Here is a 14,263-nt window from a genome sequence, read left to right as displayed (position 1 = left end):
AATATAATAAATTGTTTCAATGACACTTTGAAAAATATACAGAAGTTATTTATAATTAATTAATATTTCACATAACTTTCTCTATAATAATTATACTTTTAAACTGAATAAGAAATATGTACTAATTGTGAGTTGTTTATATGAGAACTAAATGGCTGATAAAAACATCAAAGTAATCCATCAGGTATAATTAATAGTACATTAATTAAATGCGAGCTCTAATATTACATTTAAAGTGACTAATATGCTCTCTTTCAAGCAAACTTCATATTTAAAAAAATTGCTTTTTTTATAGTTTCTTCTAGATCATAATTTTGAGAGCACTGCTAAAGCTTTAATTCAAGAAGTTTCAAAAATGGGCTTCCAAAATTCAACATACAAATTAGAAGCTACTGCAGATCCGTATGCTCAATTAATATTATGTTTCAATATCGGAGATTATTCGACTTTTTTCCAGGTAAAAAGTTTTGTACAGGATTAATGATTAAATGTCTGCAATTAAATTAATATAAGAGATTGAATTGATATAAAATAGCTAAAGATTTCATTCTTTTCAGTTATGGGAGGATTTGTTTTCTAACAACACTAAACAGTGTGAAGAATACAAAAAATTAACATTTTATTTACATGTGCATTTTGCTATATTACCTAAACGTAAATTAGGCATTGATCAATATAAAAAACGTGAGAAATATAAATATATTGTTAATAATTATGCATTATATATATATATATATATATATATATATATTTAATCTATATACTTTATATAACGTTTTCAATTTTTGTTATAAACTAGAATTGACATCAGAAATAAATACATCAAAATTGTCTTCAGTAAAAGGAGATTCTATTATGGAAAGATACAAGGAGGTAACTTATATTTTTTTGAATTATCTCTAAAAATTATAATTTTATGTATATATTTACTATTTTTGAATATTCTCGCGTTATATTACATTTAAAATAAAATGTTAATGCTTAATGTAATAATATATTATGTGAAATATTTTAAAAGTAATTAGCCTAAGGATGTTATTAACAATAAACAGAACAGTGCAACTGAAATCGAAACAAATATCAATAACAGCATGAAACAATTACAAGATTATTTGAATGGAGATGGCAAAGAATTAGAAAATGACAAAGAATTACAATCGTTTTATGCGTTACCATTTATAGAAGATATTTATGCAGATACTTTTTTCTCCAAAATATTAGAACAACATTGGTTGGATGAGCTATTAAGAAATCTAGATTTATTTATTACAAATCACAAACAAGTGAGCAAATTCAATGTAATAACTCGAATTCTTTATATCATATGTTTATGTACGATAAAAAAAGAAACGAAGAAAAGTGTAAATTATAATTATAATTATTACGAAATTTGCAGGATTTGGCCGACTTGAATATAAATCTTAATAGAGTGCAATCGCGAGATTTAGTACATATTATGCCAGTAACAAAAATGGGTGTTGCAGAATCAAATACTGCAAATAAGACTACAAGGAATAATATGTCAATTGTGCCAAACGATAGAGATATACCCATATTTTTGGAAAATCCTGATGATGAGGAGCAGTACAGTTTATCTCATAAAAGTCGTAATTTAAAGTCGAAGTAAGAACATATTTTTTGTATACTTTTAGTAAAGAAACTTGTAGAAAACAATTCGTGTACGTGAGTTATTATTTGCAGAGATACACAAACATATATTACTGGAGACCAAATTATAATCAATGATTCGCGAGAAAATTTATTGAATCCGGGAGAAAGTGTTAATAGTTTGCTGAAGATGCACAAACTAGAGAAAAAATTGATTCAATGCAATCAAGAATTGGCATTGACCAAGACTCACTTATGCAGTATTCATACAAGTTACGAGAAATTAAAAGTGAGATTTCATAAATTACACGCGGACTATCATAAGCTAATAAATGTTGCTGGGGAATTAACGGTGGCATTAGAAAACTCGGTGAAAGGGCAGACTGTTGATATACAAAGAACGCTTGAAATTTGCATGAAGATATTTCCAGATTTATTTAATCAAAATATAAGAGAAACTTCTTATGTAAGTATCAAAAAATCACAACGTATCTTTCATAAACTTTGTATTTTTAATTTTGCTAATATTTTCGACAGCCATCCTTGTTGCAATTCGGTATACATACTAACATAAAAGCAATGTCCCAGCCTAAATTTGATCATATCGCAGCGTCAGTATCTCCAAAATTATTGGACTACAAAAAAATCAAGTTACATCTGCTTAACGGCGATGTGAAGACAAAATTATTACTGTTGCAAGCATTGCGTTGGGTATTAAAATTACTTATAAATATATAAAGTGAGATGTATATTAATTATTTTAAATAATATATTTATGTTTTTAGAAAATAACACTCGCGCAGCTGAACGAACAGGATGAAGTCCTGCACGAATATATAAGCCACGATTTGTTAGGACTTCATGGACAAATTGCTAGCGATAGCGGCAAGCCAATTTTACCATGTTTGCTGACTGCAGGAGAAGCTTATGCCAGGCATCTTTTACAACAGTTCACCGCAAGATTATTAAACACATTGGCTTCCTTCAGATGCGGAAGAGATTACTTATCGGTCGGATCTACTGTTGTAAACGTAGTATGTTAAATTAATCATCTGCATGCGTGTATGTTTCTATAATTATTCGTAATATTTTGAAATCAAACAAAAATATTTTATTCAAATTTATCTTTAAATTCGAATGAAATATTTTTGTTTTTGTAAATGTAAATTTATATGTGTGACCATACGTTAAGATAAATTACGATATTTCAGATCTTTGCTTGTCTCGATAGAAATTACGCTGATGGAATTGACATTTTGGCATGTGATATGATGATAGCGATGTTACAGAAATTATCTTTACGTAGACAACAAAGGATATACATGATAGAAAATGGCTTGTTAGAATGGTTAATCAAGCATCTACACGATAAATGCCGCATCATAAGTTTATACAGGCTTGAATACGCTACCGCACTTTTAATGAATCTATCATTGCATCGGTTAGCGCAAGCTAGAGCATCTAAGATATCTTCTTTACTCGTTTCTACACTACTCATTCTTTTCTCGATAGATCATTCATCTGTGAGTAAAATTGCATGCACATATTTTAGAAAATATAATATTTAGAAGAAAATCTTAGAAATTAATGTAAGAAATATTTACATAAAATTTTTATATTATTCACTAGTCTCTACCATATATTAATGGAGCGCTAAACAATTTTTTAAACAATCCTGTGATAAATGAGGAAGCAAGAAAAATGAAAGGTTCGAATATATCGGATTATCTTGGAAGCAATCAGAAAACTACAAAAATAAGGTAAACATATTCGGATAAAATATGAAATTTCTAAAAATTTATATTTTTAGAAATATTCTAATAAATATTCTAAATATATAAAAACAAATATTAAAATTTCTATTATATAAAAAATAAGAACATAATCACATTAAAGTGCAATTCACGCATTTATAATCGACTAATGTCTTCTTATAAATTCTAAATCTCTACTTTGGATGATGATTTAGAAAGTTCATATTTGTAAATATTAGATTAGAAGATATCAATTCTCTTTTATTAAAAAAATTAAATAATGATAATTTCGATACAATAGAAAGCATCTAGAGCATATACTGCAAATACAGAGGCATGAAAATGTTAATACACCGCAGACTGAAGAAACTGGAGATGATGATAATGTAAGTACAGTGCAAATTTATCAAATGAATATTATCTGAGCATCAGAATATGTTTATAGGAAGAGTTGGATGTGTTGGAAAATGAATTAGATGAAAATGATCCGCTGCAAAATTATGTCGGTGAATTGAATGGAGAAACGCTACTTGCAATGTGTTATAGTGTTTCTTCAAAGATTCCTCAAGATGCTATAACCACGGATACAACTCTACAAAAGATATCTACGTTGAATCCTATCAATATTTACGACAATCAACACAATAATCATCTTCGTAATAAACGCCCGTCCTATCCTACCTTAAGGTGTTTATATGTACAAATTGTACATTCTAAAATTATCTCTTTTTACATAGAAAAATAATCAAATTAGTAAATTTTTTTCTTAATGACATATATGTTACATAAATGTCATACATACAGCTGAAGATTAATTTGATTATTAATAATAGTAAATTGAAATAGTAGGTACAATTTGAGGATGAAAAATAAAATGCTATCGAAAGAAAATTGTATTAAAGAAACAGCTCTTACTAAACAAATATCGAATTTATCTGATTTCTCTTTGAAGGTATAATATCCGAAGTAAATTCATAAGGAATTTTTATCGACTAAATCTCTTTCTATATAATATATATAAATATTTATAATTCCTTCAAGGAACAGCAAATTATCACAAATAGCACGAATAAAGAATCACTCTCTGTAGATAAAATTGAAAATATTGCAAAAAGATTCGTCAGTACCGAATCTTCTTCAATTATAAAATACGAAACTCGACTATGTAAAGAACAAAATAAAAATTTAAATATATTAAAAAATATAGTTTGGCCATCAAGCATGATTAAAAACAAGAATCAAAATCAATATGAATTTGATTACGATAATATCAAAACAAATAATGTTCAAATAGATCAATTAAAATTACGATCACAAAATAGGATTGATATAGAAAAATTCTATGATGGAAAATGGAAAACAGAGTGGGAAAAATTACCTTTAAAAGCTATAAAATCTTTTAATCCAAATTATTCTCAAAAAACAATTTCAAATGATACCATTTATTTATATGAAAATCGAACTTCCAAGTGCGTTATTAATTAATTTAATTTAACTGAATTCAAAAGTGATTTAATAAATATAAAGTCATGTATATATATATATATATATATATATATATATATATATAACTTATAGTTAACTTATAGTTTATAATTAATAACTATCGTTTTACAGGGATAGTAGTGAGACTGCAATAACATCTTCTGTGACTCTTGGTCGTGAGAGTGGTCAAACAGGTATGTATTTCACATTTCTAACTTTGTTTAAATATTCTGAGCAAGAGACTTTCCAATTATTTTTTCATCTACTAAAAATACACTAACTTAAAAATGACGAACGTGGCACATTAAGAGAATAAATTACAAGTGCCATTCAGTGAAAGCTTTGTGACTTTCCTTACATGTTTAGAACATCTTGGAAAAATTAGAGCACGTAAACGAAAGCGGTGGAAACTTAAATAAATATTAATCAGTTAGACAACATACAATGATCAAAGTACCATTAGTAGTTATTTAAGAAATATCATGTTTCAAATAGCAATTTAAGACATCTTGACTCATATACATTCATGTAATTTAATAGAAATTAATAGATGCAAATTATTTCTACTGAAATTAATTAAAAAGAATAAAAAATTAATTTTTTATTATTCTTACTATTATTGCATTTTAAGTAAAATGTTTATAAATTTGATTTTTACAGAAATAGAGAAATTCAGCAGTATAGCTTCGCTGTGAGTAATTTTATATATTCACATTGCACTTCTCACAATTTTCGAATATTTATTTGTATTGTTGAAGCACATTTTATATTATTTAATACATGTCTTTTGTATTATTTAATTATTATATACATATGCTTTACAATAATTTATGTATGTTTATAATGAATTATATTTTAAATAAATTATACTTATTACATTTGTTTCAATAAAATACTTTTGCTGAATTGTCTAGATTATATATATATATATATATATATATATATATATATATATATATATGTATAGCTCTTATAAATCCATCTAGTAATAGTATTGTTTGTAGGAATAGTAATAATTATGATAACAATATAGTTAAGGATAATTCATGGAAAAATGATCCAGAACTTATTAAAGAAGAAGAAGCATTTTTGGCCAAGCCTAAATTATCAAGGACACCTCCATAAATATTATATTAAAAATTCCAGGATATGTTTGATAAAAAAATGTTAGTTTATTCATACATAAAACAATCATAGAATAGTAACTGAAACTTTCATTATAAAATAATTTTAGAATTTTCCACAGTATGTTTACCATAGATTAGGTACAAACAATTTATGCGCAATAAAATTTAATAATATTTAAAAAATAAATATAAATAAATCTAAGATATGTGCATGTATTCTATTGAAAAAAAATTTTAATTTTTTAATAATATTAAATGAATATTAGCTGCTATTATATGGAACAATTCTTGTATCTTTATCTATATATATATAATAATTTATTTTATACCTGAACCAATGTTGATTCTGTTGAAAGAAATATTTTTTAGAGAAGTTTTTTTAATAAATGTAAACATAAGAAGATGTAAACATTTTTCCTCTATAGATTATATTATTATGTGCAATAAAAATTAAAAAAAAATTATAATTGTATAACATTTTTATACATGATTGTGTGATAGGGGAAAAATAATAGAAACAGCCACACTTCAATATTTATAAAAAACTAAACGGCATTTTTATTTTGAATAATGCATCAAAATGCAAATATTCCTATTAAAATACTTATAAAATAAATATGCATCTATATACACAGATCTCAAACACATCATTGTGTGTATATATATTATACTTTTTAAATATTACCTTATAAAAATATTAAGCAGGAATAGCTCTTTTCATAAGCATTGGGCCGCTGATTCTATATCGTCTTGACACAGTGGGATTGTCATTATAATTACTATTACTATTACTACCACTATATGCATCAAAATTCGAAGCGGAATAACCGTTCATGAAAGTACCGCTCTTACTTCTGTAACTACCGTTGCTACTCGCGTAACCCGACTCATCAGAGTAAACGCGACCTGTGTAATTCGGTCTGCCGTCTTTAATTATAATAATTTTTCTACTATCTTTACCGTAAGGAGCATAATAACCATTGCGTTCTCTCGAGTAAGTTACGCCGCTATTCGGAGCATAGCGAGACAAATACTTGTAACTATATTTATTCGGTTTTCCTACGGAGTAAATACCAGAAGTATGTGTCTTCAAGAAATGACCACTCGGCCTAGAACCCGATATATACGGTGAAACATCGTGATTATGGCTCACGTGTCCCACGTTTCCCCGCGTGAAACGCGTCTCGGATGGTATCGAATAGATATCATTGTACTTATTGCTGTCTTTTAGATTGTACAGAACGTTTTTCTGCTTTCCAAATGAGTATTCGCTAGTCAAACCGCCTGGCAAATAAGGGGGATAAACGTGATCATTTTCAGAATAACTCGAGGAGCTAGACGAACCAAGATATCCTTGTACATCGCTGTTAACGGAATCTCCGGAATAATTTTCTATAGCTGGCCTCGAATATTCAGAATAAGCAGGCACTCTTTTACTACTAGTGCTGCTAGCCGCGAATTGGCTGAAATCGGAATCCTTGTAAATTGGAGCACTTGAATACGCGTTAAACGTTGATTCCGCATTGTTGTTAGAATTAGAATCTAATCCACTGAACAGTGTATTAGTTGCTGCACGAGTAGGCGAAGTGTAAGAATCACTATCAGAATTCCCATAAGTATTGGAGTATCCTGCATATTCATTTCTGGGAATATTTGCGGCATATTCGTTGTAATTTTTTCCAATGTCGCTTCCTATATTGCCCTGATTACCGACATTGATTAACGATTGACCGCTGACATGATCGGATAATTTGTGACTTCCATCTCCAGTACCGTAATAGTTTCCATCGTTTTGATAGCTATTCTTAGATTGTAAATACGCATTATTAGCGGTGTTACTGTAATCATACCCATTGCTATCTCCAGTAAAAGAATAGCCTACAATAAAATAATGTTTCAATTAAAGTGTGATTTATTTATTTTAAATTGTAAATTTCAATAATATTAATAATTGTAAATTTCAATAATATTAATATTTTGCTTCCAAAATATCTTATGATAATAATTAATTTTAATAATATATATAAAATTTTATGAGAACATACATATACAAAAAAACAAAACTTTACTAATACGTACTATTAAGAGGTGGCTCCGCATTTACAACTATCGTACAACAAATTATCACTGCTCTCTAAAAAAATAATTATCTCTCATCAGAAATTAGAAAATATATATAATTATTCCATAAAAAAAAAAAATATATATATATATATATATATATATATATATATACATTTATAATTTTTCTAAATTATTCTGCCTACTGTTAAATAAGAATTTTAAAAATAATATAATTTACATATTTTTCACATTTTTTCTGTCAAAATCAATTAATAAAATAAAATTTCATTCAAAAAAACTTTTCTTGGACAATAACATGTGTAATAATAATGTATTATGTTATTTTTCAAAAATTGAATATATTATAATATATCTCTTTATTTATACATCACGTGTGACACGATAAATATACTGAATTATTTTTTTTTGAAATTATTAAGTATTTAATAATATTAAATTAAATATTTTGCTTTTGTAAGCTTTTCACTATTTTATTTTGTAAGCTTTTCACTATTTTATTTTGTGCATTATATACTGATATATATATTTACTTACTAATAACATCCTGACTGTCGCCACGTCTTAACAATAACTAATGTCAACTTGGTAAAAACTATGGATCTCTGTTGTCTACTAAAATGGAACTACACATATATTAGCTGGTAAAAGCGCTGTTTTCTGTTTTATACCCCCAGCAACCCACTCCCTCGCTTTACGAAAAGGTAAAAGCGATCTCGGTGTGCACATACTGATGTGACATTGGTCGGGACCCAACCATACAGAATAGAGAGAAACGAGCCAACCTGCTTTAGCTCTTCACTTTTACAGGGAAAGCAATGGGTCACCTCTCCATGCAACTACATAGAGAACTATACATGACACGATGTGACCTACCTATCTAACATACGAAAGGGATTCTAAGAAGAGCGCTGTCCGCCTTAATCTTATTGCAATAATCAGCTGCGTATATTACAGTACTTTTTAACATTACAATGAGTGCGCTACATAGTATCTGCGAGCAGTGCCTATGAAAACAGATATCTCTTTGGATATGTTCATCATAAAAATGTATGTATGATTTGCGTAATTTATATTATTATTAATCTGCAATATCCATTTGCATTAACAAGATTCTCAACAAGTATTCTAGCAAAGTTTTTCTTATCTCATATCATAAAATATAATACTATAATTAACGATAAAATACAAACTTTTTTTATACATAAAGAAATGATATGATTAAAATTATAAATACTTCAATTTTAATAATTTCTTATTATGTCATACATGTATAAATAATTTTATGACATTAAAAGCTTAATAAGATTAGCATTTGCTAAAAATTATTGAGATATATGAATCTATTATAAATTACTGTAAACAAGAATTCAATTTCAATTATATAATATATTGCAATGTGTAGTATATATATAAGCACTTAACATGTAAGATATTAAATATTAGATTATGATATTTATACATCATTTACTTACTACATAATTTACCATTGGATTAGATCAATTTTTCGCTGATATTTCAATATACGCTTTTACAGAAACTTTGAGTCAAAATTGAAATTCCTGACAGGAGTCGAAGGATATTTCAGACGTATTTTACATACATATGTATAAACCGAGTATCTTGCCTGAATAATAATGTTTCTACGTAAAAAAGAAAGTTCTTTGTTATTCCCTTAAATATAGCAAATCTAATGTGAGAGAATTTTTATTTCTCTTAGTTTGCACTCTTTGATAGAAAGCGTTGAAATCTTAGCTCATTAAGTTCAATCTTTCTTTTATATATTATTTGCAATAATTTTTTTAAATATTAAACGCCCATATCTAAAATTTTTATTATCGATTCGAGACTCTATTATAAGATATTACAAGATTATTAGTTATATCAGAAATAAATGATTTTAAAAAGAAAAAATTTAATAATGTAAATATTATTTAATAATGTAAATATTATTTAATAATGTAAATATTATTTCTGATAAACATAATATTAAATAATAAATTACAAAAGAGAAAAAGCTCGTAAAAAGTCGGTCAGAATAATTGACATGTAATTGCCCGATATAAGCGACGTTCCAAATTCATGCATTAACTTTGAGAGTTCGTAAATGAAGCAGAAAAGATTACAGTCAATTTGATCGCGGAAATCGGAGTAGTTTTTCACGGTGCATCTATGATGTTTATAGTTTTGTGTTCCCGTTGTCCTTTTTAATGCTTTCTACTTTCTGCACGTGCGTGCATTCACCCATATTCATTCAAGCGCGTACTGTGATCCTAAGTTAATCAGATGTATTTCACTTGGATGGCAATGACCCAGCTGATGCACCTAAATGTCAATGTTTCTATTGATTTGCGTATATGCGATATTTAGTGTTAGCACGCAAATAATATTTGATGAATTTTTTCCAATGAATTGTACATTACTTCGTGCGTGCTTAATATGTATCATTATTAATTAATTTTTAGTGTAAAATAACAGAAAAATATACGCGCAACATTAACAAGAAGAATTTGCTTTAGGTGATTTGTCATTAAGATATTATTATTACTATTATTACTATTATTATTACTATTATTAAGTGCATATACATACATTAAATTTCTTGATCCTAGAGATAAGAATTGTGCGTGCACGTGTAATTTATTGCTTTCTATAATACTAATGTTTGTGTGCGTGTTATAGAGTACAGAAAGTAAAATCAGAATGGAAAGTCGAAGGCAATTAATTCCGAGCGTGCTACTCTCTTTGACACCAATGTGAGTAAAATCTTGACCTTCGAGAAAAGCAATTGATGGTATCTTATCTTCAAACGAAACACTGCATGTATTTAAATGCAAATGTATCTTTCGAAGAATATTCCGAATTTAATTTGGCGCGCGATATATCGCAACTTAAGACCGTACTTTAAGATTCTCTTATTGCGAATACAAAGTATAATAATTTTTATATTTTTTTAATGCTAAATATTAATAAGAAAAAATGCTAAATTAATAAAATAAAAAAGCTATATATTAATAATAAATATAAGACATCTCCTTCTGATGAAACTTGCAGTTAAAAAAAATAATCGATACTTTTATAGCATCGAACGAAAGTATCAATGGTTCTAACTTATCGTTAGAATATCGAGATGAAAGTATCGAATATCGCAATATCGCTGGCATCGTGACAACAGACGGAGAATGTCCGTCGTGCGGGACATGAGTGCAGGATCGTAGAATCTATAATTCGCGACGTGACAAACGTTCGATCGTATCTTTTCGATTGACAGGATAAAGGCGCTCGCTTGATCATATTGCGAGCCTTCTCGATGAGCAGCACCGATATAATTGAACTGTCATGCATTTCAGTGAGTTGTAAAAAGTTGTGAATTTTGTCTTTGTCTATCACGAATTCTCGAGCGTGCGATTTAGACTATTGATGACTGTTGATCAAGTTTCGAAAGCCGTGCCGATTGCTGTGCACGTGTTGAATCTAAATGTTGCATCATCTGACATATAGATTTACACAGATAAACTGCACGCTCTTGGAGACAAGAAATAGTATCAATGAAAAAGAGTAATATTCGGATGTGTTTTCTTGTCTGATTTTGCAGTCGACGAAAAGAATCAAACAAAAAAAGCATCTGTCTATTGACTTCTTTCATTGATGTTAACCTTTTACCTTTAGTAAAAGTGCGCAGTTTATCAATATAAAGCATGGTTTATACGATGTTTTTTAGCTATGTACATAGTTATGTCAGCACACTGACACATCATGTGATAAGATAGATATTTTATCTCAATATATTTATAGGCAATTCCTGATTTAATGTTAATATGCCCATCTATTTTGTGTGATAAAATTCTTTTTACCTTGTGTGCTAATACTGATCCTAAAAAAACATGGTGTAAATTAAGTTTAAATATATAGTCTAAAAATCTTCTGCATGATCTTAGAAGCAACATTGCTAAAACATGTTATTTCTACGCCATTTGGAGTTTTAATATATATACAAAAGTTCATGGTTCCTAATAAGGACCGTTATATTAATATTTCTGTTATATACATAATTTATATTATTTGTTCTATTCTAACATGAATATGTTGATACATGATTATCGTCACGAGATAAATAAATTTGGAGAAGAAGGTTAGATGAAAGAGAACAAATGTTATTTTCTACATTTATGGCTATCAATTATTAATAAGGAACGATTTAATAAGATAGGGAATTTTAATGTGAATTGTTTTATTTATTTTAAGCGATAAGTGATTGAGATAACAAAAAACAGATAATTCGTTGGAGCTCTTAAATTGTGAATTGTCAGATGGTGGATAGCACACATCATGCCAATATGAACGATATTTGATTAATATGAATCATTTATATGATATATTTGATTTTGGACCTGCTTTTGGACCAGCTTTTGGACCAGCTCTTGAACCAGATAATATTTTTCAAAAAATGAGTCCAAGTGAGTTCATTCCTATTATAAATTATATATCTCGATTAATTATTTCCTTAGAAAATAGAAAATTAACAATTTATTTTCCTTAAAAGAAAAAAGAAACAACAGTTATTATATTTTGGATTTCTAACTGTCCTAATTATACTGACTAATAAAATTCATTTCAGTTCGAATTACTACAGCAGACAGTCTTGATTATCGCTACATACCTATCACAAAAAACAGCGTTAGTTTAGGTATCAAAGCCAGTCATGATGCAAGAATTGCCTTACGAACACATCTTGGTGGTGACTCCAATGTGTATGAGGTATATTGCTTTACTATCCACTTAAACAATAATTTACTTTCATTCTATTTGTATCTTTTATCGTATATATATATATATATATATATATATATATATATATATCTTAATCATTAAAAGAATATTCTTATATTATTCTATTATATAATATTACTTTATCTTGCATTAAAATATTAATTCCTTTTGCATTAGATTATTATCGGAGGATGGGGAAATACTATGTCAGCAATAAAAAGAAATAATGTAGAACCAGATGTAGCGGAAGCAGATACTAGAGATATATTGAATCCTGATGAAATGTGTGATATTTTTATACAGTAAGGAAATTATATATTTATTTTCTATCTGATGAATTTAGAGACATGAATATATATTTACATTTCTCACTCTAATCTCTTTAAATTAATTTATTTTACAGATGGTCTTGTGATGGATTATTAAGTGTTAGCCGTGAGGATGATTTTGACATGCCATTTATGTCTTATAAAGACAGAAACCCATTTGTTATAAATTATATAGGAGTTAGCACTGCTTGGGGTGCAACTGGACAGTGGATAATCGAAGGTACGCTAATTCATTCTTGCCACTTGCAGAAATTTTAAAAACATTAGTCACACATTTTAAGATTGTTAAATTACAGCATAATCAAACATCGTAAAAGTCTTATACCAAATTAATTAATCAAATTTTGCATAGGAAAAAATTCTTAGAAATTTGTTTAAAAGTTTATACTACTACAGAATGCCAGTTCACGTCACCAGCCATTAGACAGCAATTGGTGGACACGTGCCATTTCTGGGTGGATTTTAACGAGGCTTCTGGATTGCCACGAAACGCGGTGATGGCTTCTGAAGATGGTTTGTACGTCGGTCGAGCGCATCATCAAAGCACCGTTACACCAGGTGGCATTCGCGATAATATTTGTACACTCGCATGGGGTGGCGAAGCTCACGAGAAACGCGAGTTCCAAGTATTATGCGGCAAGGACGTGAGTTGGGTAAAATCTTGGGAAGGTAGTGTACCTTTGCACGCACTACCTGCTGGCGAAACCGAAGATGGTTACGCTTTATTCATTGGTAGAGTACTGCACGAAGGCGTTTACCACATTGGTAAGATACAACCGAATCATCAGGTATGCTACATACCACTGAACGGCCAGGAAATGCCCTATTTGGAGTATGAAACTTTAGTTATACACGACAACTATGGAGTCGAATGTATCGGGAGATAAAGCGACTTAAAAACAAAGCGATTTATTTTTCCACGAGACATCGACGAAATATTTTCCATAATTAAATGAATATAATAAGATTAAAGCTAAAGTTATAGGTTCTCTCTGTAGCTCATTGCAGTTGCATATACATTAAGAATAGAATAATGTAACTATTCTTCAAATTTCTTCAAATTGAAGCAATATAAAAGGATCTAAAAATACGTTTTTTTTTACTATTT

The 14,263-nt window shown here is 28.4% G+C and overlaps 3 protein-coding genes across 3 annotated transcripts; 2 read left to right on the top strand and 1 right to left on the bottom strand.

The window, feature by feature from the left end:
- The first annotated feature begins 104 nt into the window (after positions 1-104).
- On the top strand, positions 105-6,124 carry LOC105254734 (lisH domain-containing protein ARMC9). The gene is made up of 16 exons (XM_025412663.1): positions 105-184; positions 296-457; positions 558-684; positions 800-873; positions 1,053-1,283; positions 1,397-1,623; positions 1,702-2,074; positions 2,146-2,319; positions 2,394-2,642; positions 2,820-3,131; positions 3,238-3,368; positions 3,664-3,748; positions 3,808-4,049; positions 4,980-5,041; positions 5,508-5,538; positions 5,852-6,124. The coding sequence occupies exons 1-16, from the start codon at positions 152-154 to the stop codon at positions 5,970-5,972; spliced, it is 2,634 nt and encodes an 877-aa protein (XP_025268448.1). The 5' UTR covers positions 105-151; the 3' UTR covers positions 5,973-6,124.
- A 406-nt stretch (positions 6,125-6,530) lies between these two features.
- On the bottom strand, positions 6,531-8,689 carry LOC105254741 (probable serine/threonine-protein kinase clkA). The gene is made up of 3 exons (XM_025412657.1): positions 8,594-8,689; positions 8,054-8,108; positions 6,531-7,852 (listed from the first exon to the last, which is right to left on the bottom strand). The coding sequence occupies exons 1-3, from the start codon at positions 8,600-8,602 to the stop codon at positions 6,672-6,674; spliced, it is 1,245 nt and encodes a 414-aa protein (XP_025268442.1). The 5' UTR covers positions 8,603-8,689; the 3' UTR covers positions 6,531-6,671.
- A 2,538-nt stretch (positions 8,690-11,227) lies between these two features.
- LOC105254736 lies at positions 11,228-14,263 on the top strand. Its single transcript, XM_011263611.3, has 6 exons — positions 11,228-11,405; positions 12,302-12,513; positions 12,675-12,814; positions 13,004-13,128; positions 13,230-13,375; positions 13,552-14,263. The coding sequence occupies exons 2-6, from the start codon at positions 12,414-12,416 to the stop codon at positions 14,040-14,042; spliced, it is 1,002 nt and encodes a 333-aa protein (XP_011261913.1). The 5' UTR covers positions 11,228-11,405; positions 12,302-12,413; the 3' UTR covers positions 14,043-14,263.

This window comes from Camponotus floridanus, unplaced genomic scaffold, assembly GCF_003227725.1.
Source record: "Camponotus floridanus strain SB8 unplaced genomic scaffold, Cflo_v7.5 scaffold54, whole genome shotgun sequence".
In the NCBI taxonomy this organism is placed as follows: domain Eukaryota; kingdom Metazoa; phylum Arthropoda; class Insecta; order Hymenoptera; family Formicidae; genus Camponotus; species Camponotus floridanus.
Note: the sequence above shows the minus strand (reverse complement) of the source record. Positions and strands in the feature narration are given on the sequence as shown.

What these genes read in the sequence shown, in the direction of transcription:
- LOC105254734 (XM_025412663.1), top strand. Translation starts at nt 152, where the DNA reads ATGGCTGATAAAAACATCAAAGTAATCCATCAG. An exon ending in TGTTGCAAGCATTGCGTTGG is followed by an intron (nt 2,320 to 2,393) that starts GTATTAAAATTA and finishes TTATGTTTTTAG; the next exon opens with AAAATAACACTCGCGCAGCT. An exon ending in CCGTCCTATCCTACCTTAAG is followed by an intron (nt 4,050 to 4,979) that starts GTGTTTATATGT and finishes ATCGTTTTACAG; the next exon opens with GGATAGTAGTGAGACTGCAA.
- LOC105254736 (XM_011263611.3), top strand. Translation starts at nt 12,414, where the DNA reads ATGAATCATTTATATGATATATTTGATTTTGGACCTGCTTTTGGACCA. An exon ending in TTTTCAAAAAATGAGTCCAA is followed by an intron (nt 12,514 to 12,674) that starts GTGAGTTCATTC and finishes AATTCATTTCAG; the next exon opens with TTCGAATTACTACAGCAGAC. An exon ending in GTGACTCCAATGTGTATGAG is followed by an intron (nt 12,815 to 13,003) that starts GTATATTGCTTT and finishes CTTTTGCATTAG; the next exon opens with ATTATTATCGGAGGATGGGG.
- LOC105254741 (XM_025412657.1), bottom strand. An exon ending in TGCGGAGCCACCTCTTAATA is followed by an intron (nt 7,853 to 8,053) that starts GTACGTATTAGT and finishes ATTTTATTGTAG; the next exon opens with GCTATTCTTTTACTGGAGAT.